Below are 26,843 nucleotides of genomic sequence, written 5' to 3'. Positions count from 1 at the left end.
TGCCAGCTCACCTGCAGCAGCCCACAGCAAGGTCGCACTCACCAAGGTGAGCTCGTTCCAAGTGCTCAGATGGAGCTGGCAGCAGCACCCACAGCACTGCACAGCACAGAGAACGGGCAGGTTTGAAAGGGTTATGTCTGAGACAGAAAAAAAATGCATTTTGGTCTTTTGCCTCAGTGCAATAATTAAAAAACAAGAAAAAAACCCACCACAAAACAATTTTACAATCTATTACAAACCCTCAATCAAGCACAAAATTTAGTTTAAAATATTAAGACAACTTTAGAACACAAGATATTTTAACTATTTGAGTATCTGACACATTTTCTTTTCAGACAAAAGCCATCCATGTTTGGCTTTTACAAAGGCGTTTTCGAAGTTTTCAGTTGAAGTTCCAAGAACTTTTTCTAAAATACTTGTTATAAAACCAAATAATTTTAAAATTAAGTTACTTTTTAATACTCGGTGAAACCGCTAAGATCTCTAAGAGCACAGATGTAAACTCAAAAGAGTTAAATCTTTTTTGACAAGAGTCAGTGAGATTTTTCTCAAAACTTGGTTTGTATGTAGCTGAGATGGAAGTCTCCCCATGACGAGCAGAATGCACACACTGTATTTGTAGTGGTCTGGGACCCCCAGACAACAGAACACCTACAAAATGGTCATTGAAACACACACACGGCTGGCAATGAACACCAGAGCAGATCCCTCTGCACAAAGCCCTGCCAGCCCTGCTGCAAAGTTACTCAGGCAGTTCAGAAACTAGCAGGGTTATGGTGAGAGTTTAGCAACCAACGTGACAACAGGGGGAGCCAGTAGAATTGAGATATTTTTCAACATTTTGCTCACCCAGCACCTGCAGTAAAGATTCTCATATCAAAAGTCATTAGGCTGCATTCTTCCAGGTGTAACAGTTCAACAGCCCTTTTCTTCTTAAATACAACTGAGCTTTTCATCACTTTTGAAACCAATAAATCAATATTTCCTTCCAGAGTTATCCTCACTTGTGTCTATTTTCTACATCCTGGTCTTGCTGAAGTTTACTATCAGCAACTGAATAAAACCAAGCCATAGGAAGATCTACAAACCACTTACCTAGTCAAAATCCCAACCTATTAAAAGCTGCCATTTTTCAGACAGCTGTATGTAGTTCTCCTGCAGTGTTTACAGAATGTAAGTAATAGACTTATGTGTGTGCACACCCACATAAAACGAATCAGATGGGTTGGGGAAGGAGAGAAAAAGAAATCACAAGTGTCCTTATTACCTCAGAACAGTTGTTAAGCCACACCTAAGACTGGAAAAGATTAAGTTCCAACCAGTTTTAGGCTTCCTCCTCAACCAGCCTCCCTCAGGCTTATCATAACAAAAAAAGTCCTCTCTCCATAATTCATCCCAGATCACTAACCTGAGTGCTGTCCCAGGATATCTGCAACCCTCTTAGTCCCTCTGTCTTCTGATCCTGGAAGGAAATTCTCAATCTCTGTACCCACCCATCTCGACATCAGTCTCCTCTCCAGAGCACCAGCCTACCCATTTGGGCAGAGAGCACAATTTCCCAATCCCTACAGGAAATAACTCCTCATAATCCCTGAGCTCGCCAGGAAGGTCTGTCATTTACAACATCACTTAGTGATGCATGTTTCAACAAATGGTATCGATGGCACAGGTCACAGATATGTCACTTTTCTTGAAACAAGGAACACTTCCCCATCAGCTACAAGGCAAGAATTCATGTGGCAATTGCAGGTCTCTCAGTTTACAGCTACTCTGAGTAGTTAAGGTAACAAATGATACAGGATATCCTTATACCAGGCAACTTTAAAAAGGCAGCTGTGACATTGAAGATAAGCTTCTTTAGCAGGCAATCTAAGAAGCCTATATAAAAAAAAACCCACATTATTATTAAGAACATACTAAGTAGCAGCCTATTTGAATGGGCTGGTGTGCCTTTCTTCCAAGTATTCAAATTAGTGCTTTTCAAAAACATAATCTCTAAAAACTGTCATTCTTTTAGTATTTTAAAAGTTTATTTCCAGATAAACATTACATAAATAAAAACCTGTTTTTCATGCCCTGCAGAAACTGATTTCAACAGTGATGGGGGAGGGGGATATCAACCTAAGAGCTGGAAAGCTTTGAAGGGCATTCCTCTCCTGCTGCATTTCAGATTAAATACAAACTCCTTCCTTTACTTCTCAGACCTGTTAACAAGCAAGTAGTTCTCCTCATGATTAACCACTTTTAAAAATAATAACAAAAAATCATTAAAAATTCACAGTTAGAGTTACCATGGTCTACTTTAAAATTGAGTTAGTGAAAGGAGTCTTTATGCCAAACAATGGTAAAGATTCATTGAAACTGAAGGAAAATGAACACAAAAACATCTATAAGCTGAAAGTTTACTGCAAATTTTTGACTGACCCAACTGAAACAGCATGAACTCCAGGAAAGACTTAGGACTGAATAGCTCCTACCATTTAATAAAGCTTTTGAAAGAGATGTAACTATTTTCCCTAGCATAAAAACATACCCAATACAGAAATACTTTCTCAAAGCAATTTGTATCAGTAAGTATAGTATTTATCATATCTTTATGAAGATGGCAAGTGCTCACCTCTCAAAAGATTTATTTATCCAGCATCAGATACCAAAAAAACTTTCACTACACAGTGTTTGACCTGCTTGAGCTTCAGAAATACTCATTGCAGGGGGAGGGGAGAAGCTGCTACCTCTGTCATTATAAATGTATTTTAACATAAATGAGTTTTGACACAAACTGATTAGGAAGAGGGAATAACTTCACTGTCAAAATCTTTCAAGATTAGAGCTCTGCAACTTCCTTAAAGAATGGAAGCCACACCAAAAGCAATTGTTACCTTAGATGGAATGATACACAGAAAAAAATTCCTTTTTTTTTTCTTTTTTACATACAGCATTCAAAAATCTAGAGGACTGTGTGTGGTTTTTCCCAGAGATGAAGTGCAAAGGCTTGTTTTTAAGACCTTGATGCCAAATCCTATCAGGAGCTTTTCAAAATGCATGCACACATAATTATTTCAACACAATACTACAAAAGCCTTTCCCATCATATTTTTGGAAACTCTGCACTTTAACATCATCCTTGTTAATTTAATTTGCCCATAACATAAGGTGGTAAAGTAATTAATGTACTTCTTAACTACTTTCAAAATTTTGTTTAATGCTTTAGCTTCTGGGCAAGTACAGAGAAAATATTTCCGTCTCTCATTCAGTGAATTCAGTTAACAAAGATGTCAGAAGTGAAGAAACACTACCAGGAATACACTTAAACCACTTTTTCTTTTTACAATTTATGATCCACCAGGAATAGGAGAACAAATTTACATGGCTATAGATTAAAATCAACTTGAAAAACAGAAAAGGAAATCATGATTTACTATTCAAAATTATCTGAATCATTCAAGAAAAAAGTACTGTAAGATTTAAAAAATCCATTAGTATCACAGACATTTATCAAGACAATTAAGACACATTTTATTTTAGCTCGCTTCAGAAGTGAAATTCCAGCGCACCCATGTATTAACTATCACAATTTAAATTGTTTTGTGACTTCTGCTCCAGATCACCAAACATTCACTTCTGGAAACACATGGTGCAGCATGAAATATCCACCGAAAGATTTCATACATCAAATTCAGAAAAGTCCAAAACACTACAAAAAACCTCCAAGTAAGCAAAAGTACCTAAATGGTTAAGCAGGGTACAGTTGATAATCAGAAGTAATTTTTGTTCACTAAGACAGCAGTTCAACTGCTGACAACTGTAATTTCTCTGACTGTTACACAGAAATTATTTTGTCTACCTCACAAACAGTTAAAAGCTTCCAGAAGATTGGGTTTTCTTAAAATAATCCGTTCCTAAGTGGCAGGTTCAGCTGTACCCTAAACTTCTTAACTGAAGCTCAACCTAAGAAAAACCACAGTCAGCTGAGAGAGAAGCACACCCCCCTTAAATCAGCAGGACACTCTGATTCTTCACATGGGCAACCGTCCCAAACCATAGCACTCTCAATTCATATCTTGTCCATATTTCTACTCACCTCCCTGACAGAGAATTCTTACATTGGCAATTTAACATTTTCAATGCAAACACCAGTAGCCAAAATAAATGGAATGTCAAGTTAATTGGCATGAAAGAGCTGCTGAGTTAAATTAAGTACAAAAATAAATAATGCACTAGAATTTTTAATATATTTGCGGAGGTCAACAATCTCTCAATTTCTGTATTACTGCAGAACCAAGAAATCCTGTGACAGAATGCTTAAGAACTCTATTAAATCAATCAAACATATAATCATGCTTAATTTGTATTTTCACCTACAACATTTACGGACACCAAAATTCACCGAGAACAGTACTTCCACTACATTCCTCTCACTCAGTTTCACCCAAAACTGTTATACAGACCCAATAACAAGTAAGCCATGTTCATTATCATTCATGGAGTTCCTGAAAAATTAGCTGAAAGGAACAGAAAGTTAATATATCATTAACATTCTGGGAAAAACAAAGTTGTTGATGCCAAATGTTACTTTTAAACCGATTCCATTTGCATTAGTTCATTTGGAATTATCACAGTTTATCCAGTGCATTAATAGAATTTCTTATTCTGCTATTAATCACAGAAATCTTAAAAATCCATGAGAAAAAAACAATTTGGAATTTTCTTTCTAAAGAAAATAGATAGATTATTCACTAGCATCCCACTATATATAAAAATTAAGGGGTTTTTCTATACTCCCCCTGCCCACAAAGAAAAAGCAACTTGCCTGTTTACAGTGTACCCCATCCTGAGTGATACAAACTACTCAGGAAGCAGCTGTGTAACATTCTAAACACAAATTTACAAGTGTTTTCATTTCCACACACAAACAACGCTCTTCTGCTCATCAATAATTCAAAGACTACTCACATTACTTAGAAACACAGTTTACAACTGCTTCCTTTTAAGATTTCAGGCAACACTTAGTGTGATTTCCACAAACCAGTTTCCTCGAGCTCCTGCTGTCTGTGCAGCACAGTGACACCAGAACAGCACACTGGCAATCAGAGGCACTGCCCAGATTGCTGACTGTAATTCCTCTATTATACCTATTGAGGAAGATGAGCTGGATGAAAACTGGACTCCTGCAGCTCCCCTCTCTCTGACCGCTGCTTTTCTGGTGAGGGAGAAGTCACATCATCCACACACAGGAACCTCGATTTTCCTCCTGGATTTCTGTCTTTAGCCCAGGTTATTTAACAGTTTGTTTGCTGACTGCTGCATCTGATCAATGGAAAAAATAAAATTCTGGGACCCTCCTTAAAGGCAATGCTGATGCAGCAAGTGGTGCAGAAAAAGAACATGGATGGGGGAAAGTGGGGGCAGAAACTGCATCTGAAACCATCCATATTATCCATCATAAATGCTGTTTCTGGCCTTTTCAAGCCCACACGGCTTGCTGTCCAAAATGCTTCATCTCTTCTTTAATTTCTAAACACACAACATGTCCAGAAGTCCACACTGAAAGGCTTTCAGATCACTACTTAGCTACATTTCCAGAAGTATTTCACCTCCTTCCTCCTCTTTTACTAACCTAGGTTACACAAACCTTTACACAAACTCAGTTTAAACAGCGTTTTCACAAACTTCCAATGTTTGGGACATTTAACTATTATTATTATTATAACTGAATCATCAGTTCAGGTGCTGCTGCCGCTGCTGCTCAGCTGCCCTCTGACTGCAGCCACCCCAAAGTGGAAAGTCACAGCTGAGATCCCACCTTCCCCATTTAAAGAAGTGCAACGCAGCTGGTGGAAGGTCTGGAGCACAAGTCTTATGAGGAGCAGCTGAGGGAGCTGGAGGTGTTTATCCTGGAAAAAAGGAGGCTCAGAGGACACCTTACTGCTCTCTTTAACCACCTGAAAGGAGGCTGTAGACAGGTGAGGGTCAGCTGCTTCTCCCAGAAACAGGCAACAGGACAAGAGGAAATGGCCTCAAGCTGAGCCAGGGGAGATTTAGATTGGATATTAGAAAAAATTACTACCCCAGAAGGGTCATCCAGCATTGGAACAGGCTGCCCAGGGAAGTAGTTGAGTCACCAATCCTGGGCATATTTAAATTCACTGGCACTTGGGACATATCTTAATGATGACCTTGGCAGTGCCAGGTTAATGGCTGGACTTGATGACCTGAAGTTTTGTTTCCTATCTAAATGATTCCTTGCTGTAGTCACTAAAAGGAGTAGATGTTTCCTTGTAGTGCAGAAATGTTGAAGCTCTCCAGCAAAAAGACAAGCACACTGTTGTACAATGTCACTACCCTTTTTTCCTGCAGTGCTAGGAGAAAATATGCAATTGTATGGTCTCATATTTTAATGGGACACTTAAAAAAAACATCAAAGATCCTTTGCTGCTGCTAGAGTTTTCAGATGTTTCCCTTGTGCAGAAGTCCACCCAGCACAAGGGTTATTTAAAATTTCAACCTCATGCAAAATTTGAAGACATTTCTCCTAAAATCCTCTGGATCACCTGGAAAACCAGCAATACCATTGCAACACTTCAAACTGCTCAGTGAGAGAGAAACCACCAGACTTTAAAAATTTGTATTATTTGTAAATCTCTCAGTGAGGATTACTCTGCATCAGTACAGCAGCTCCTGCTCAGCAAATACTGAGTATATGTTTAAATGCCTTAATCAGGTATTTTAATAACTGTGTTTAACCTTGACACCGGATGCTCTGGGTTAGTAACGTTAACTGTGCCTGCTTCTACCTGAAATAGTTTTTAATCCTTCAGCTTCAAGGAGAATGCAGAAGTAAAATCTGAATTTCATGCCCAGCAATCTAAAAGCCCAGCAATCACATGCCACACCAAGGAAATGTACCTAAAGTCATAAAAGTGAATGTTATTTTACTTCTGTCCCAGAGGACACTATCATAGACCTCAGTAATTTCAATTTCCCTTCCACCATTCTGGAGTTTTAGTACTTCTGTAGACAATTCAATATTCGCCAGGGAATATTGAAATTGACAATTGCATTGACAATTCAGTATTCTCCAGGTAAGGCAGGGAAATGCAGCTCTAAAGAAAGACTCTTGATCCAGGGATTTAGCTGGCCACCTTCTTAGGCAAGTTAGCAATAAGGGAAGAAAATCCAGACACTGGAAAATATCTGTTACACTGATACACTCCACTGAAGTAAGATTTATCATTCCACATTTCAACTGAAAGGACTACACATCCTGTGAAATGAGTATATCAAAGCCCAACTTTTACCTGTAATCTCTTCATTTGAAGAATTTCATGTAATGATTTCACATGAGAAATAAGTCATTGACTTTTATTTTTTAATGAGTTTAAACTGCACCTCACTACAAAGCCAACTGGAAGAGCAAAAGGAAAGTGGTTAGGCTATTTAAAATTTAATACTGGGAATAATAAAATGCAGTGTTGAAGGAATAAATCTCATCACTAAGTGAAATAGTTTTAGGCAGTCAAGCATTTCTGTGCTAAAAAAGTAAAGCACAAAAGTAGCACTTAAAGAACAGCATTAATCTATGATTTCCAAGGAAGGAAATAAAAACATCTGCTCAAAATCCACTTGACAATATAATTGTCTTAACTGGAAAGCAAGCAAAGATTTACATTTTAAAAATTGAATGTTCATGGATTCCACTCTTTAAGTAAAAGAATTTAAAAATAGGGCTAATATTCTGAGATGGCAACAATAAGTATCAAGTGTTTGATAACTGTCATCTAAGAAAAATTGATTTCATTATCTTGCAGCTAACTTTTATCAATTTAAATTTAATTTTTTCCAGGAGTCAACATGGCCTTGAATCACCATGTCCTCTGTGGAACAACTGTCTACATCTAGATTATGTCAGTGCTATCTCACCCTGCAAACAGCTAATGTTATAACTCCTGATCTTCAGCAAAAGGTGCACAAAAGATGACTGCTTTACCAGCCAGTGAAAATTATATAAAATGAATCCTGCCCATTAGCACAGGTCTGTCTCCAGACATGTTTAAAGATTTTGCTGAAAAAGATCAAACAGATCTATTACTCCAGGTACTGGGATAAGGCCCAGTTATTTTCTTTGATTCAAAGCAGGCACTGAGCTCAAGCACTTAGAGGTTAACATGCAAAGCACACATTTAAAGCACCTAAAAATTGGCTTTAAAAGACACACATTTAAGAAAATAATTACTTTAGCTTTTGGCCTCTGATTTATGCTGCTTGATAGACAAACATTGCCTTTATCATTGCTCTCCTTTACATTGGTATCAATTTCCTAAGTTAATCAAAGCAAATCTTCCTTCTCTCTAGAAAAAGAACAAAAAAGTAACGGCAAAAAGTAAAGAACAATAAATGTGAAAGTTAAGTGAAAGTTGCTGCTCAAGCATTTTGCCACTTTGAAGGTGAATGTGAAACTATGACATTTTGAAACAAATCTGCAACTTGCAAAAGGCAATAACTGCATTTTTTCAGATTAAATCAAACAGAAAATTAACAGCAGCTCTCCTGCTTATGCATGTTTTACAGAGTCTATACAGAGCTCCTCAAAAAAAACCACCTGCATGTTGCAGAATTAATGTGTATTTTCAAATGCTTCAGTCAGCTCTTTAATTCAGGATATTTGGTCTCTGGTAAGTAAATAAAAATGTAACAGAAGTCCTCACTTGACAAAGAACTGTAAATAAGATCCAGTATTACTCAAATGCTTCATTTCAGCAGTGCATCCCAATCTCATTTTAAAAGTGTTGGTGGTTTCAGTTGTACTTTTTATTAAACTAAAGATAAAATCTTTAAAGGTACAGATAAGCAATAAGGAAAACAAGGGTTTAAACACAAAACTTCAGGCAGAAAAGCACATGCCTACTCTGTATTGGTAGCAAGATTTTGTACCTGTCTAGACAAGTCAGTGACATTCTTGCCAAGTACTCCATGGCAGACAATCAAAAAGAGAAGGGTTGGGTGCTTAACGAGATTCTTCTTGGATTTTAACATCTTTAATTACAAATCTGCTTTTATATTAAAGCTTCTGCTTCTAAGGACATGGAGCAGACTTTGTAAAACTGTCTAATAATGCTGTAAGAAAAAACAATTAAGCTATAAATAAAATGCCCCATCTATCACCATTATCCAAACCGAGGTCATAATTAAAAAGAAATTTTTAAAAGCACATCTAGAAGGCAAAGACAAAACAAATTAGATTTAGCAGAAAATAAGAGTCTACAGTCATACTGGCTAGAATTGGATGTGATATTAAATAAATGTGATACCACATTTATTCAAGCCAGTTTTTGCAGAGATCCAGCACTGCAATACTGAAGCAGTACACTTAATCTGTACCAAAGAAATGTAAATATTTGAGATGATAGCAAACTTGGATCAGTAGTGAGGTTAAAACTCATTTTAGTATAATCCATCTGCAGCATGGGAAATGCAGGGTATAGAACACATGCATTTCACAGCTACATACATACAGCTCTTTTCTCTGAAGCACTTGCTAAGATTGTTCAGGATTGCCAGACCTGCCTGGGAAACGGTACCTCTTTGTTTCCTCCATTATAAAATACAAGAACATACTGCACAATGTATTTGCCTGCAGACAGGCAATCCTTTTAACTAGGTCCAGTAGATAGAGTTCACTATTGATAAAATGAAGAAGCAACCTTCTTCAAACAAAACACGTAGCATTAATATCAAGATTCTGCTGTCCCAAATATTTGAGATTCTCTTTTTTTTGTGGCAGATAATGGGTAATTAATAAAATAAAAGTGTTGAATAAATTGTTTCCTCATCGGATGTGACAGGCATATTGCACAGCTATAAAAGCAGTCTGAAGTGTAACTCAAAGTTATGAAAACTACCTTTAAGATTACAGCAATACCTGCCCAGTACAGCTGCATGACTGTATTTATGCTTAATCTTTAGACAGACTTTCAGGAATACTGAAACCCTCACTGCCAACATACCTTCTTTAAAAAGGCACATACATTCACCTGCACAGATCCAAGGACTGCAGAAGGGGGCACTGTTTCAGGAAAGAGGCTGAAAGAATGAAGTTTTTCTTACACATTAATGTTCAAAAAGCTGGAATGTGTAGTAAACAAAATGTAGAGGCTGGCAGCTTTGAATAACCAGTTCATGCCTTTGTTTCTGAGCTACAACACAAGGAAGCCACATAACCCCAGCCAGAACAAAAGCACGTTACTTTGTTTCCCAGAAAACTTTGATTTCCAGAAGCGTTCAACACCTGTAAAAATATCTCACTGTGTGTGTTATCCTTGCTGGCCTCTTCAGGTAGTCAAAATTCAGTTTCCCAGCATGTGTGTATCTTGGAATAAAGGCAAACACAGATTAATGAGCCAAGCTAAGTACTTTGTGGTGCAGCCTTGCTTTAAAAACAAACAAACTCCAGCACCTTCCCTTCCGCGCTCCTCCCTCCCCTAAGCAATGCACACAACATCCCTCTTCATCCCCATACCTTGCTGAACTAAACCACACGTGGCATTTTCCTTACACACAGTTCCAAGCTTGCTTCCAGAGGGCACTCTGAATTTCAGGCACCATGCACAGCGTGCCCTTTTCCCCCTTTCTGGGAGCTGAACTACAAAGCATTCCCTTTGCTCTCTGCAATTGTCAGCCATCCCTGCCCGAGCACAAATCCATCAGCATTTACTGCACTCGTTAATGAGTGATCTCCCATTTCAATTGTCATCAAAAAGGACAATGAATTGTTTTCCCAGCTGGAGTGAAACACAGCTACTGTATCCAACCAGCAGCTCCAGTATTCCCAGCTCAATTCTGCTCACAATGCAGGACAACAAAATGTATTAAACAGGCTGTCTGAGCAAACCCAAAGCGGGGGAGAACGAAGGACAAGAAAGAGATGCAGAGAAACCCGTACAAGCAGGGAGATTTACTTTTACCGTGTATAGTTCTGCTTTCCCACAGCAATTTCCCATTTCCAAATGGAACACTTTCTTCCAAGAAAATTTAAAATGAGAAGAGGAAGAACCAACAGGGTTTCTTCCACCCAGCCTGGCAGCTTTCCTCCAGCTGCCAGGAGCCAGTAGAGGCCGCTCAAGACCATGGATCGCTCCGGCAGACCGGCGGATGGGACAGCAGCTTCCCGACCCTCGCCTCTCAGCACAACAGCCACTTCTGGCATTTTTCTTCCACTTCTCCATTCCATACCCGCTTTGCCACCCGTACAAATTACCTCCGTTAAGTCTAGTCCTCCTCAAGGGCAACTCATGACCGTAGGCTATCACTGGTGGCCAGAATCCACAATGCTGCACATGGTGCTCTCAAGTTTATCCAAACTAGTTCTTCTGCCCCTTGCTGAGGAACCACTCCAGCTTTCTTTCCCTGAAAGTTTCCCCACAACACTCTACAGCACACAAACCCCATTCATTTCACCACAGACTATCCTCACATTTTCTGGAGATGCTGTGAACATATCACTTTTGGTGAAGTTCTGACGTGGTTCCAGCTACCCAATTTTTATTCCACTCCAGGAACTCTCCCCAACTCGAACTGGCCACGCACAGCAGTGACACAGTGAAGTGAACCCAACCTCACAGGTGGGTTTCATGTCAGTTCATGTACTTACTCATACTTTACCTTTATTATTAAAGCACAGGGTCAAGAACCACAAAGGATATTATCTATACAGAAGACCTCATTATGAGGGTCATCACTATTCCTTACAGTAGCTAACTGCTCCAGTATCTTTTACTTCTACAGCAATAACCATCATGGAGAACAGAGCAAGAAATAATAATTTGTTTACAGCAGGTCAAGGAACATCTACAATAAACAGTGTTTAGCCCACCTAAACAGCCACCAAAAAATGATTCAGTTGTCAACATCCTACTAGGAGTGGTAAGGCAGGAATTTCTGCAGGGCAGAAGAAACCTGTTGATTAAATTTATTAATGAGATTATAAAACAATCTTCTCAGCTAATCAAAAGGACTGAACTCAATAATCCAGCTGGTCTCTTCCCCTTTGGACTTCTGTGATTAAATAATCACTAAGTGGGTATCATCTGTAGCCCACTGTGGGTGAATCTGAGCTCCTGTATGGTTTTCAGTGACATTGTATCTGAATGTACATGCTTGGCACAGCAGAAGCAAAGTTTAAAAGGCAGACTTCTGTTTAGTGTGCTCTGCTCTTTTGCTGTTTCCAAACACTTGAAACACATACCATGCATATTTCCTTCACACAGTACAGGCTAAATACAAGAATTAAGGAATAACAGTTGTAAACAGTTACTGACTATTGCTATGCCAGTTTCACAGGTTTGTTTCTTATACATCCACTTTGTTTCCCAAAGAAGAGGCTAAGTTGAACTGGAAACTGACTTCAGAAACAAATAAAATGTTAACTTCAGATATTTAAGTGCTGATTTCTACTCTTTTGTTCCTAATTCTAGGCTACAATTTAAATGCATGATTACCTTTCATTACAGCTTTCAAAAAGAACCTCTGTAGCAGCAGTACAGATTTTTAACATATTTAAATACAAGCCAGTTAGGTATCTAATACTGCAAGAACAGATCCTTCCACACCAACAGCAGCCTCAAACTTTGAAAGCTGTAGGAAGGGAATAAAAAAAACATTGCACACTTTCCAAGCTTTCCAACTTCCCCAAGTCTTTTGGACGACCAGAAAAAGGAAAAAAATGGAAAAAAAAACCTGCACTGTAATGCATACATGCACTGCTTTACCATCATCACTGCCTTCCCTGCATGCCCCATCTCCTTCCCCACAAAGACTTTGCCAACCACAATTAACATTTCACATCAGCAACCCATCCAGCAGAAACAAACCATAGCCTGTGCTGTCCAGTCTTCATTCAGCTCCACATATGCTCAGCAACAACCTTTCTGCAGGAACTCTCCCATAAAGCACTTGCCCCATGAACACAAGGTATTTGAAAAACACCAGTAAACAAACAAAAAGAGATGGAAAAGTGTGGTGCAAGCTGTATGCGGCACTCGAAAAATGTGGCAGCCATGATACCTTCAAAGACTACTACGTGCAGATCCAGAAGAATTGGCTTATACATCACTTATTTAATGTTTTATTTAGTGATTTTAGGATAAGAGACAGCACTGCCCTAACAGGGTTTGCCACTATCAAGAAAACCTGAGGAATATTTGGAACAGAGAAAATCATTTGCAAAGATAAGGATAAGCATAAATGGGAAGAACTGGAATGTAGCTTCCCAAATTACAGTTCTTAAAATTTAAAGCAGTAAAGAAAAAGAAAAAGAAAGACCTGCATGTTTCAAGTCAATTGGCAGCATTCGCATGTGCTGTCAGTGTGGGCGTCTTCTCTAAATAGGCAAACAACATAAAATGCAGAAAACTCAGAAATTTTTGAAGCCAAGAAAGCACTTTTGTTGTTTGAGAGCCTCACAAAAGCTCACTCCAGCAGAGGACTCTGTTCACTCACATGCAACAAAGATGACTTCATATTGCAAGAGGTGCAGAGAAGAGCTACAGGACAATCAAACAGACGGAGAGCCCTTCTTAAAGGGCTGCACAAAGAACTTGGCTTGCTTAGTTGAGCAAAACAAGGCTAAGAGGGAATGTGATTTCAGACAAGCATCTCATGTAAATAACCAAAGGGAAAACAGCACCCCTTCAACTACAGGACAGCTGCCCAACCACAGAACAGCAAAAAACATTCTAAAGCACAGCACGTTCATTTGGAAAGCTTCTATCCAACAGAAGTGGAGTTTTGGAAGTTTTCAAACTCCCATTAGATGGAAAGGGAAGAAAAACTTACCTGGTTTTGATATGAAGTTTGTCCACAGTATTGAAAGAAGCAATAACGACACAGAAGTAAATGGACATAAGACTAGTTAAGTTTTTTTTTTTTTACATAAAAGACAACTCACATCCAATGTTTTATCTAATATTTTCATGATCTTTGTACCAGAAATCAGTTGCGTAAGTAGAGTTAGCCTGCATATATTTAAATAAAATGTTTGATTTAAGTTATTTAAAACACCAATAATACTTAGTAATACTTTTAATTTCATTAGAGAAAGAATAAGACTTACAAGATCCATCAAGTGGCCAATGTGGTAAAACTACAACAGGTTGTATTAAATTGTGGAAATTACCACAAGGGGGAGGGGTTACTTGGAATGTTCCTCCTGACAGTCTTCAGTATATTAGTATCCAAGGAGTAACAATGTGTTCGTGAAATTTCTGTAGACAGCACCAGACTGGAATTGTCACCAGTACAAAGAGGATTGGGTAGTTATCCAGGAAAGTTCATGGGTTTTGAGAGCTAGAATGCCAGAAAATGGAATTTAATAGTACAGCATGTGAAATCATGCGTTTAGGGACTGGTAACCTTTTCTGTAAGCTGAGAACTCATCACGTGGAAGCAACACAGGAGGAATGAACAGAGCAGTGAGGTATAGAAATCATCATCTAAGGATACTGATATTTACATGAGCCCAACAAGAGCTCAGTATGCTCATGGAAGAAAAAATGAAAAATTCCACCAGGGTCAGGAGCCTCTGAGTGAAATCAGAGAGATTAGAGCAGTGCTGGGGAAAGTAGCAGTAGTCACTGCTGAAGAGTTAAATATTGTATTCTATATCAGGAGGATCTTTGGTCTCAAGCAGTTCAACTGAACAGATTTATGTCAAAACATTGTTTTGTCTCCTCACAAAAAACTTTGCTTGCCTAAAGATGATTGAGTTTATTGAACTGCTCAGTAAAATACACACTCCATTCCTCGTTTCATTTCCTGCAGCAGTTCCAGCCCAAGGTAAAGTGCACTATTAGCACAAGTTATGAAAAAGCACTACACAGAACTCTAATTCAATGGATCAGAAATTAAAAGTTTTGTAACTGCCTGACAAACAAGACAAGAGATGGTCTTCCAAACAGAGCAGTTGAGAAGAGGAATTTAAGCTGTTCTAAAATTGCACTAGTAAGCTTCTGGAAAAGACAGAAAAACAAATAGATGTATTCCTACACCTCGAAGTTTATGTACCCATGTAAAGGATCTGTTTACAGTGTATTTACAGACTGGACATTATAGAGTTCCATCTCTGGCCTGTGCAACCAGCAGAACTTTTATTGCTTCCTTTCAATGCTCTAGCCATAGATAAAGGGTGGCAGCTCTAAGTGTTATTGAGCTGCTCTCCAACGCTTTGCTACTACCTCCTCAAGAGTCAAGGGCTAAACTAAGTGCCCAGCCCAGTACTGCAAGGAATTCTCCAGCTCAGACAAATGAAGACTGAATGTCTTTTTTCATCTCTGTAGGTGAAAAAAGGACATTTTAGGATCGTCTGGAATTTTATTTAACAAACATCCTACATGAGAGGCATTTGCTATACCTTCAGTCAATTGCTCCTTCACCCAGCCCGGTATGCTTTGGAAGTTTGATATTTACTAAAACCTCAGGTTAGTCAAATGCCTTGCTCTGCAGGCATTTCAATACTGGACAACTGAGACACTGCTGTCACCAGTCATTGGGCTATACTTAACAACCTGGGAGTTCTGCACTGGAGCAATGAGATAGTCGGAGCATTTTCCAGTCCTGTTCTGTTAGTTCCATTAAATTTGTCAGGCATTCAGTTTTGCAAAGGGAAACGCAAAGGCATCACACGTGACACGTGACTCTACATCCAAGATGTACCAGAGTTTTACTCATTTGATTAAATCTCTACTTTTACATCGGTGTTTGTTTTTGTAAAAGCCATATCTGCAACGTTTGAAAGAAGCTCTCTTAGCTCTCTTTACTGCAACACGCTTGCATCTCATAGAACAAAAACACCTCAATAAGCAGCACATCCCTGCTTGTAATTGCTCTCTGAACAAGAAACGCCACATGAAAGATCCCGACAGCCACCACCAGCCCTGGCACGGCAACTTCATCCGTTCAGCCCCGTCTCCGGGAAGAGACACTGGAAGCCTTTCACTTGCAAAACTTCCCGGGGCTGCGTCCACAGCCACGAGCCATTTAAAATAACAAAACCACCATTCACCTTCCACCTCGGCCGGCGCTCAGCAAGGCAACGCTCCACCTGCCGCAAACCTCATCGTAAATAGCGGGGAGGGGGGGGGGAGAGCAGCCAGCTCGCGAACAAACGCACACAAAAAAACCCCAAGCAAACAGGGAAAACTGAAGTGCCGCCTCCAAGGAAACCTGTTGCTGACCACCGCCAGAGCGCGGCTGGGGGGATCCCGGAGCCAACTTTCCCGCTGGCACGGCGCAGCCCGGTGCCGCTTTGGCTGGCGCGGATCGTTAATGAGCCCGGCGGACGTGCGGGGTCGGTGCGGGGGCGGCCGGGCTGAGCCCGCGCCGGGGCCGCGCCGCCAGCGCCCCCCGGCCCTGGGCGGTCGGCGCGGGGCCGGGAGCCGGTACTCACTCGATGAAGTAGCTGGCGCCCTCCTCCGAGAACCCCTCCTCCCATCCGCGGGGCAGGTCTGCAAGGCACGGGGAACGGGGAAAGAGAGAGAGAGCGGGAAGGAGCGGTGAGAACTTCGCCCGCGGAGCCTCCCGGCCGCGGGGCGGGGGGGAGGAGGGGGCGCCGCGCCCGGGCACCCACCTGAGCGGATCATGTGGCCGGAGTTGACGGGCTCGCCGGTGCGCGGATGCAGCCAAGTGGTGGTGCGAGTCAGGTCGCTGCGAGGGAGAAGCGGAAAACATGCACCTGTTAGTGAGGGCGGCGGCGGGCGGCAGCGGGGCCGCGCTGCCCCCGCGCCCCTCCGCGGCGCCCCTTACTCGATGAAGAAGACGCGGCCGTCCCTGCAGACGCCGTAGGACCAGTGCTCAGGTAGAGTGTCCCGCCCCACCGCCGCCGCCATGTTCGCCGTGCGCGCAGCCGGCCGGGGCGGGGGTGCGGGCGGGCGGGCGGCCGGCGCTCGGCGCCCAGCGCCCGGCTCTGCTCGGCAGCGCCACCGCGGCGCGGGCGGGGGGCGACACCTCCCGCCCCTCGGGAGGCCGCGGGCACGGCGGCGGGAGCGGGAGCCCGCGGTGCCGCCGCCCGGCTTTGTCCGCCGCTGCCCCGCGCCCGCCCCCCGGCCCCGCGTGGGCTGGCGGCCCCGGCGCGCCCGGCGAGGCGCAGCGGCCTCCCGCGGGCACCCCCGCGGGCAGCGCGGCGCGGCGGGAGCCGCACATCGCCGCCGGCGCTCTCCGCCCGGCGGAGGGACCGGGATTGTCTCGTGCCCCGCTCCCGGAGCCCTGGGAGCCGCGCCCGGAGCGGGGGGTGTACAGGTGTGAGCGAGCGCACCTGGCTGCCGCCGTGCCCCGGCGACACGCTCGCCAGCGGCGCCAGGTGAGGAGGGACAGACGGGCCGCGGGGACTTTGAACCTTGAGCACAGGGTACGGGGGCACCGCGGTTAAAACATCGCACAGAGGCGGCAGCAGCAGCCGGCCGACGAAGCAGAGCTGTCACCGGCATCGGGAGGGACCTGTGCCAGCCCCTGTGCTCATCCATGAGCTAGAAGAGGCAGGAGGGTAACGCGAGAGAGCCCGCTCGGTGCATTTCAGTGGGGCTGGGCTGGCTCCCAGTCAGACCAGAACCCTTGCTGGCGCTGGTGTGGTGAGTGGGGATGCTCCAGCTAGAGATAAGTGCTCCAGTCGCTCAGAATGTGGTTTAGGGACAAAGTGGATGGGACGAGCAGGGAGTGAGTGGTGTGCCCTACAGAAAAGCCCGTAGGTTTCTTACTCTCATCCTAGCGCCAGCCAGCAGAGCAAGGATGGGTGCCAGGTGGAGAGCCCTGGCCAGTGCCTTGGCTTGGCCGTAGAGCTAGTTGCAGCAGGATTGACAGAGCCAGGGGGTTCAGGGTGCAGAAATGCCTCTTTCAATGAGGGCAGCAGTGGCTGAGCCAAGCATGGCTGTGTCGGGTTCTTGCTGTTCTGATACTGGGGAAGACGGAGGGTCAAAAAGGCAGGAAATGGGACATCTGCAGGCTTGGTGTGAAAGGAGAGTGTTAAACGGGAAAGACAGGCTGCAAAGAGGGGTGGGAAAGGGTAGGCGGGTCTGACTGGGGTCAGGTTAGTAAAGAAAAACAGAGGAGACCAACTGAGGACACGGCTGTGGGGGAGAAGGGGAACGCCAGCATGCAGTAGGAGAGTGTAAGAGGGCAGAGTGCTGCAGTACATGGAAAATGATAACGTTTGCTTTTCCATCTAAACAACCAAAATAAATCATCAGAAGAAAGTAGGAGGCGAGAAAAGCAGCATCAGACAGGAGCGAGAGGGCTTTGCTTTATTTTGTACCAGTTTCAGATAACATTGCAGGTCTGGTGCATCAGGATAGCTTTGTGTAGACTTCCTTTTTTGACCACTGTTGGAGAAGATACTATACTGTATATATACACTAAATACACACACTGTACAGTGTCATCTAACAACCAGGAAGGGTCATTAACAATCCACAGAATTTTAGTTTATCCAGTTATAAAGCAGGAGAGAGTATCTTGTAGCCCTTTATCCTAAGTCAGAATTGTGATTAAAACTTCTAATACTAAAACTCCCGTGCTGCCTTTTTTTTTAACCTTATTGGGTTTCCATGGTAAAGTTTGGGGGGGGGGGGAGGGGGCGGGGCTGCAGGAATTGCTTCTGTCAGAAGCTGCCAGAAGCTTCCCTTACATCCAACAGAGGCAATGCCATCCAGCTCCAGGATGGACTCAGTGTTGGCCAATGTATTGGATAAGGGATTTTTAAAGGGAGAAAAGTGAGCATGAAGAAGGACTAGGGTCAGAGAGTGAGTGAGAAGATGTGAGAAGAGCAGCTCTGCAGGCACCAGGGTCAGGGCAGAAGGAGGAAGAGGAGATGTTCCAGGCACGGGAGCTGAGATTCCCCTGCAGCCCGTGGTGTAGCCCATGGTGAGGCAGCTGTGCCCCTGCAGCCCATGGAGGGCCATAGGGATGCAGAGATCACCTGCAGCCTGTGGAGGACTCCACTCCAAAGTCAGTGCATGCCTGAGGGAGGCTGTGACCCCATGGGAAGCCCGTGGTGGAGCAGGATTGCTGGCAGGAATTGTGACCCTGGGGGGGACGACTGGAGGAACAGGCTAGAGCAGCCTGTTCCTGAAGGAAGGAGCACACCCCGTGGAAGGGACCCACACTGGAGCAGCACATGCACAATTGCAGCCCATGGGAAGTGACTTAGTAGGAGAAGTTGATGGAAAACTGTCTTCCAGGGGAAGGAAGTGTGGAGCAGGGTGAGGCGTCCTCCCCCTGAGGAGGAGGAGTGGCAGAGACAACATGTGATGAACTGACCACAGCTCCCACGCCCTATCCCTTAGTGGTACTGAGAATCAGGAGTAAAATTGGAAGAATGGCAGGTAGAGGAAGGTGTTTTTAAGATTTGATTTTATTTCTCAATATCCTATTCTGATTAGATTAGATTCTGGTAATAAACTAAATGAATTTCCCCAAGCTGTGTATCTTTTGCCCATGACAGTATCTGGTGATGGAACTCTCCCACAAGCCTGTCATTATATTTTCTCTCCCCTGACAATTTGAGGAGGGGAAATCACAGAGTTGCTTTGGTGAGCACCTGATGTCAGTGTCAACCCACCACAGAAGCCCTAACAATTCTGAGTCATTCTGGTCAGGTGTGAGTTCTCACAGAACTTGCAATAAAGTCACTCCTAGTGCAATTCTAAAGTCAATCAAATACGAGTTACTTAGTGTCACTGCATGTTTAGGTCTGTGCAGACGAGATTAAGACCAGCTCTTGCTCTGCATCACTCATTGCCATGATGCTCTGAAGCAAGTCTTCCGTGCTCCATCAGCTGCATGAACTCATTGCATTTAGATTGCAACTCCACCATGACAAAATAGGCTTATCCACCTTAAATGAATAGTAACTTCATTGAAAAAACATTATTGTGGTTTGGATTTCAGGTCCTAAAAGCATCTGTACTGGGTCAAACTAAATGTCTGTTTAGCCTAATGTTCTGTCTCATGTCCCAACAGGAGCAGGTGCCAGGAAAGAGCACAGGAGCCAGACAGTCGTAGGCAACTCGCCAGCTTCTTTCCTTAGCTCCAGTACCTACATCCAGTGCTTGCCTGCAGAAGCTGTGAGCTCAGGAAACTCTTGCTCAAGGTGTTGTTTCCACATCAGACCCCAATGGATCTTTTCTGTGAACTTGTCCAGACTATAGCCCACATAACTTCTATCACTCAGCAGCAGCAAAGTGTTCCTAATGCTCATCTTACCTGAGCTGTGTATGAAAAATCACCTTCTTTTGTTTGTTGTGAACCTAGACCCCATTTCATTGATTTTCTTCAGTTCTTGCAATGAAAGAGACTGGGGTCACTAGTGCAGCCTCCTGCAGTGTCAGCATTGATTTTAGACCAGGTGGCCCAGGCCTTTGTCCAGGTAAGGATGTGAAAATACTCCAAGGACAGAAACTCAACCGCATCTCTTAGCAACTAGTTCCCATGTGCCGGTGGTGAAAAGACTTTCATTATATCAAGTTAGAAATTCCCTGTTTCAATTTGTCACCATTGTCATATGACCAAATCTGGAGTTGAGGCATCATGGTGCCTGAGGCATTAGCACATTATCACATACTCCTGCAAATTACAGAGAAATGCATTACTGAAAAAGCATATTTTCTTACTGTAACTTGCAGAGCTCTATTCCAAAATTGAGATCAAGATGAAAACTTGGTCTAGATTCATAAAAGTTCACAAGCTGACTTGTGTTGGCATCATCAGGATGTAGGTTTGTGATTTAGAGCCCTGGAGGAAGAGTGCCTCCAGGTATCATTCATTAATAAGATTACCAGATTCCTCTGTTTTTTCTGTTCTTTTTTTTGTTTTGTTTTCAGGCTCTAGTTCCAGTCTTCCCTGGCAGATATTACCTATTACCTATCATTCATTACACTCTAGAGACACTGTCTGGAAGAAGCTGTTTGGGGTAAAATTAGGACTTTAAGGCCACAATATCAGGAACTCAGCTAAAGAAAGTGAAATATGGTCTTAAACAAGGATCTAATAAAAGCTAGGATATTTCTGGCTCCCTTTGTTGATAACTGGGTAATTCAAGGAGACATCATGAGGTCCCTGAATACTGCAAGTTTGAACCCACAGTTGACAGCTTTATAGGAATGTGTCACTAATGTTACTTGCTCTGTCTGCATCCTCTGGGAACACTTTTTTTTGATGACTTCATTAAACTGGGAGAGCAGTGATACATTTTAAAGTACACCAAAATCTGTATCTGCACTTTCATTGAAAGAATCACAGAATGGTTTGGGTTGGAAGGGGCTCTTAAAGAACACTTCGTTCCAATAACCCTGGGGGACAGGGACACGTTCCACTATCCCAGGTTGCTCAGAGCCCCATCCAACCTGGCCTTGAACACTGCCAGGGGTGGGGCATCCACAGCTTCTCTGGCCAACCATCAGTGCCTCACCACCCTCCCAGTAAAGAATTTAATCCTAATGTATATTCCAAACTTGTTCTCTTTCAGTATAAAATTATTACCCTTTTCCTACCACTACATGCCCTTGCTATTTCCAGAACAAACTCCATTAATACGGACATCCTTTCTTCCTCATCCCTTTCTTTTCAGCCCTTGCCCTGACAACCCAGCTTCACCCTGGCAGTGGCAACATCCAAATACTCTCATTTCCTCTTATTTCCACTTCCATTACACACACCCCCACCGCTTGCACCATTCAGGTCTGCATGTTTCCTTGCACTTTTTCAACCCTTCATATGCTATAACTTTTCAACAAAACATTGAGTAGGAGTCTGCAAATAATGCTGGAGACAGTATATTGGAATCACAAAAAAAAAAAAAAAAAAAAAGGATCATTTCCTTCAGTCACAATTAGATCCAGTGTCTAGAAGGTTAGATAATCACAGCTGGATTTCAGCATGGTGTGTTCTCTAATGATCTATTTCCTATTTTTCAGAGAATTCAATACAATTGAATCTGATGATCTTAGAGGGCAAAAGCTGCTGCTATTTCAGGAAGCTTAAATGAGGTACAATGCATAGAAAAGCCTGCTAGTTTTGACTTTTTCATCATGACCTGTATATTTTATAAAGCATAAGCATGACTTATAAAAGGTGTGAGGCCAGACAGAGGCAGAGCATTTGAAGAGTAATGAATCTGAATTATTAAATCCTGGTTAAGAAAGCTTATAAGCCATAATGCAAATAATGTATTATGCCCTTTAGCTGCAAAACATGTATTATGCCTTTTAGCATGATTTTCCAGCTCTGCTTGGAACAGCTGAGAATTAAAATCATGAAAGGTTTCATGGTGAGATGGATTAATTTGCAAGACAATTTCAGAGCAGTTCATTGTCTGATTATACTGAAATATAGGCTGTGCAACTACATTGTTCTTCAGGATTGTGCAGTGTGATTTCCTTTTAGCAGTGGTAAGTGCTTAAGACACCAGAAATTAATACATTGATTCTTAGACGTAGAAGAATGTATTAATGAGACAATAGGGGAAATAGGGAAGAGATCTTGGAGACTTTATGCAAATCCACATTCCTGGAAAATTTCCAATGCCGTTACTCTAAAACTGCAACACTTTTTCAGATTATGGAAGAACTACACTAAGGAATCACAGTGGTGTATTTGTTCAAACTGGGGAAAACAACTGTTGGATTCTCAGACAGCATGGGGAAAAGCCATTTCAGGAGAGCAGTAGCAACAGAACTCTTCAATTTAAAAAAAAATGTCCACACACAGCTAGAGCCAGTGTCAGGCGTAGGATGAAGAAGCACTTAATGAAATAGACTGAACATGCAGAATGATTTTTTTCCAGTCTGAAGTCTTAAGATTGTTTAAAACATGAAGAGGACAAATTAAAAAGATTCAAGTCCAAGACTACACATTACCTTAGTGGGTAGGGAAAGCAAACAAGGTAACAAAAAGATCACTGTTGTATTATTTTGAAACTAAAATATAGTTGAGATTTAATACATACCAATCAATTTTATTCCTTGTTCATCCATGTCAGAGTGAGTAGAAAACAGCTTATTTTATGCCAAGATAGATTTGAAGATAGATGATACATAGAAATTTTCCCAAATGTAATGAGCAGTAAAGCAGCCTAAATAGGAATATCATGGTATTTCCTTTATCACCAGTTTCTAAAGGCTGGCTCAGACAAAATTTCGGTCAGGGAAATTCTAAGTATACTTATTTTGTCTCAGGTCAGGAGCTATGAAAAGATGATCTCACAAGATCCATTTTAGTCTATATTTCTGTGAAAAGAAATGGCTAGTTCAAAATGTTAATATTTTTAGGAATAGTTGGACATCAAAAATTGTCATCAGCTGATAGGTACTAAAGAGCAGCTTTATTGAGTGGCTATCTAGTTGGCAGGAAGAATTCACGGCAACCTCTTGAATTTAAAGAGTTCTGTTATTTACAAGGAGAGAAAGGACAATCCCTGATACAGTTAAGAAAGATAAGCAACTTGCACAATGGTACTACTGCTGACATGACTAAATATAGAGCACATGATTCTTCCTGATCTGGAGTGTTTTCTGTTGAACCACAGAACCTACAGAAGTCAGGAGAGCTAGACAGAAGGAAGGGCTGCAAGAGGCACAAGATATGTACAAAAATTTGGCATACCATCTGCAAGACATCACTCATTTCCAGCCTAAGCACTTTCCAGGACAGAATTAATATAAATATTAATACAGTGACAAATCTTGAGCAGAACAGAAAATGTATTGTCACCAATAGATTGTGTTTTACCTTTTTATGAGTGCTGACATTAAATGAAATATCTTTTACACTTTATATACTGGGCAGTTTGTGCTGTGGGGAAAGTGATGGCAAATTTTAGACAAAGTAAGATTTTTTTGAGCCTATTTTCCTTGCAATAGACTGAGAAGTTTCCCTAAATTTCCATGGGACTTGTGTCAGGCAACAGAATTCTAAGAGCACCAACAGATAAATATAGCTGATAAAATAAGAAAGATTAAATAATGGTAAATCTATTGTTGAAGGAATTCCAAATACGGAAAAAGGAATTATTCATTTTCCTGGCCACTGGAAAGAATATAAACAAGTTCAAATTGTATCCACAGTTCCTTTGAGGAAGATATGGAGCATGACATTGTACAAGAATAGTTTGGAGGCTCACTGTCTCCCTGTGCAGCAGGATCTGACTGGAGACTGCACACAGGCACCAACCCAGACCGTGACACTGCTAAGCAAGACAGATGGGAAAATGACATTGAGAAAGCAACACTGGTGCTGCATTGCAGATCCAAACTTCTCCTTCCAAAACATGCTGAACTCTTCTACAAGTGAAAAAAGGGTCATTATCTTTAGCTAAAAGGTTTTCTTTTCCAAACCACTGTCGATTTTCAAAAGTATGTTCTCACTGAAAGTAGCCTTTGTGAAATCCAGAAGATGTCGTCAGAATAATTTTGTTTTCCTTACAACTGTCCTTTGTGTTTAAAGGCATCCTACTGATTTACCTTCTAGATGCAAACATCTGAGTATATCTAATTATCTCTCTCTCACCTGAATACCCATTTGCCCAGAATAATTATATTTATAGAATCAAGTTATGCATGTCCCCTGAAATGCACAAAAATGCACACAAAAGCAAAAATGAATGAATGCATTCTGTAATTACTGTCAATTTACAATTTCCTGTCACACAAGCTTTATGATTACTATATTTAACATCGTCCCATCTCCTCTTCATTTTCTCTCTTTTGCATTTCACAAAGTCTCAATAATTTACATACCCAGCACCTAGAATCCACACACTAGGACTTTGATTTGGTAATCAAAAATTAAACTAAATAACAAATACTCATAATTTTGTCATGACAAGCCTAAACAGAGGTGGCAATAGTTACATGTCGGCACAGTGCTCAAGTTATTTGTAGAAGGGAGAAATACAAAAGAACAATTATGTGCCAAAGTCACGGGATCATTTCCAGAAATTTAACTTACTTTTTATAATGAACACTTCATGGTATTTTTCTTTTTTTTTTTTTTTTTCTTGGCAAAGGACACTGTAAGCCTGGCAGCACTGAGAAACCCTCAGTTCTTCAATACTGATGTACCTGTGGCTGTCAGCATTTGGTTGGTTTTAAAGCAGACACTTGAAGCCAATTCCATATTTATGAACAGAAACAGACTCTCTGTCATCCCATGACATCTGAGTATGAAGAGATCCTTTTTTAAGAAACGGGACAAATGCAAACATCACTGATCCTTTGTCGCCGTTGAGGCAGGATGGGAACAGAATGACTCCGATTCAGAAGGCAAGAAGTGAACTCTACTTTATTTCAAATGCGCCGCTCTATTTATAGAGAACATCGTGCAGACTAATTTCATTGGTCTTAGAGTAAAAACATCTCACACCATTGGTGTGCAGTGAATGATGCACGGTGGCAGAACATATCTATAAACAATGTGAACAACAAGAGAGATTAGAGAATTATTTACATTCTTTTCCAACTCTCTCCCAGGCCCAGCCGGGTAGAAATGTCTCTTTTTCTCTCTGACTGAACTGAGAATATCCATAATCCTTAAAACTAAAATCTTCAAAATTTTAAATCAAACTGTTCGATTTTCTGATGTTTTGTCAGGAATTATGCATTTGATTTCTTTACCCAATATGAGATATCTCACTTTATTCCCATCAAAGCGTTTTTCCCCAGTTTTGAGTCCACCATTCCATGACTGGTATTACCCTTTTTCCAGTTCTTTTGGCAAGTGCCATTTTTTGCAACTACATATCATAGTTAGGGCAAGCAGAGTGTCACATATTCCCACTAGGACTATTCAATATAGGACTATTCAAATATATTCAATATGGGACTATTCAATATAGGACTATTCAAATATATAGGACTATTCAAAAACATTCATTTTTTTCTAAAGAAATTTAAGACCTCTGAATTCACTTCCCAGTCTCCTCCCTAAGTTTGCTCTCCATTTGCTTTAGAAGACCCAAAACTTCACCCTGGAGTCCCCACAGCAGTAACAGAAACTAACCTATTCAACAGAATGTTTTCAAATTTGAGTATGTCAAAGATAAAACAGATTTTCACCTCATTTTTCTTAATACACCCATTAATAGCTTGCTGCTACTCTGTGGATCACTTACCACACGCTGTGCATACTAAGAGCAATCCCCACACAAGATCCAGACAACATTCCATTTTAGCATTTCTGCCCTACCTTTCCAGAGATGGTACTTTCTCAGCAGGCTTGGAACTTGCCAAGACCCCAGTCCTCTTCCTGAATAAGCTTTTGCCAGGCAGAACAATCTCTTCCCATTGTGGTCTCCCAAATCCTTTTTCAAAGACCTCTTTGCAAAGGAATCTAAGATATTGATTATCTGCTTGGCTCCAGAAGGAGGTAGCTGAGGGTTAATCATTCTCCCTCATTTTTCTGGCAACATGGAGTGTGCATACCTCATCACAGCTTTCCAATATCCCACTTCTCTCCAGTTTCTTCCTGCTTTTTGTTACAATCCTAGCACGTGTGCCTTCCTCACAATTGTCCACATCTATTTTTGTCTATGCTTGGGCTCAGGTCCTTCCGTGGTTTTTATTCCACAGTCTCCTACTACACACCTGTACCCCTTCCACTTTTTGCTTCAATGATTTGCAACAGCAATCAGTTTCCAAAGGCAATGTGATAAACCATCTATATGTGAGCATGACAAAACCAGTAGCTATAGTAACAGGAAGGCTTTAAACAAAACTGGAAAAATAAATAATCTGAGGGATATCATTCAACTGTTCCTCCATCCCCAAATTTTGCATGGTTCCATAAATGTCCTCCTGTGTTCCTTTGCC

The 26,843-nt window shown here is 41.7% G+C and overlaps 1 protein-coding gene and 2 long non-coding RNA genes across 8 annotated transcripts in view; 1 reads left to right on the top strand and 2 right to left on the bottom strand.

Annotated features, from left to right (window-relative positions):
- The window catches only part of PLEKHA7 (pleckstrin homology domain containing A7), a 148,142-nt gene extending 131,042 nt beyond the window's left edge, over positions 1–17,100 (bottom strand). For 3 of the 5 annotated variants that reach the window (XM_068194082.1, XM_068194083.1, XM_068194084.1), the window contains exons 1-3: positions 16,795–17,099; positions 16,619–16,695; positions 16,439–16,496 (exon numbers count right to left, since the gene is read on the bottom strand). In XM_068194082.1, coding sequence (XP_068050183.1) covers positions 16,439–16,496; positions 16,619–16,695; positions 16,795–16,877 — 218 coding nt within the window. In that variant the 5' untranslated portion in view covers positions 16,878–17,099. Of the gene's footprint in view, positions 1–16,438; positions 16,497–16,618; positions 16,696–16,794 lie in introns of all 5 variants that reach the window. The other 2 variants (XM_068194079.1, XM_068194080.1) reach the window with 1 other exon arrangement.
- A 2,900-nt stretch (positions 17,101–20,000) lies between these two features.
- Positions 20,001–24,584, top strand: LOC137476076 (uncharacterized). Of its 2 annotated transcripts, none has more exons than XR_011000233.1 (3): positions 20,001–20,407; positions 21,954–22,025; positions 24,102–24,584. It is a non-coding gene; the product is annotated as an uncharacterized lncRNA (long non-coding RNA). The 2 variants fall into 2 exon arrangements; XR_011000234.1 differs by having other exon boundaries at positions 23,573–24,584.
- A 1,339-nt stretch (positions 24,585–25,923) lies between these two features.
- On the bottom strand, positions 25,924–26,582 carry LOC137476075 (uncharacterized). Its single transcript, XR_011000232.1, has 2 exons — positions 26,457–26,582; positions 25,924–26,350 (listed from the first exon to the last, which is right to left on the bottom strand). It is a non-coding gene; the product is annotated as an uncharacterized lncRNA (long non-coding RNA).
- Positions 26,583–26,843: the final 261 nt, after the last annotated feature.

The sequence above is a fragment of the Anomalospiza imberbis genome, chromosome 6 (genome assembly GCF_031753505.1).
Source record: "Anomalospiza imberbis isolate Cuckoo-Finch-1a 21T00152 chromosome 6, ASM3175350v1, whole genome shotgun sequence".
Lineage (NCBI taxonomy): Eukaryota > Metazoa > Chordata > Aves > Passeriformes > Viduidae > Anomalospiza > Anomalospiza imberbis.
Note: the sequence above shows the minus strand (reverse complement) of the source record. Positions and strands in the feature narration are given on the sequence as shown.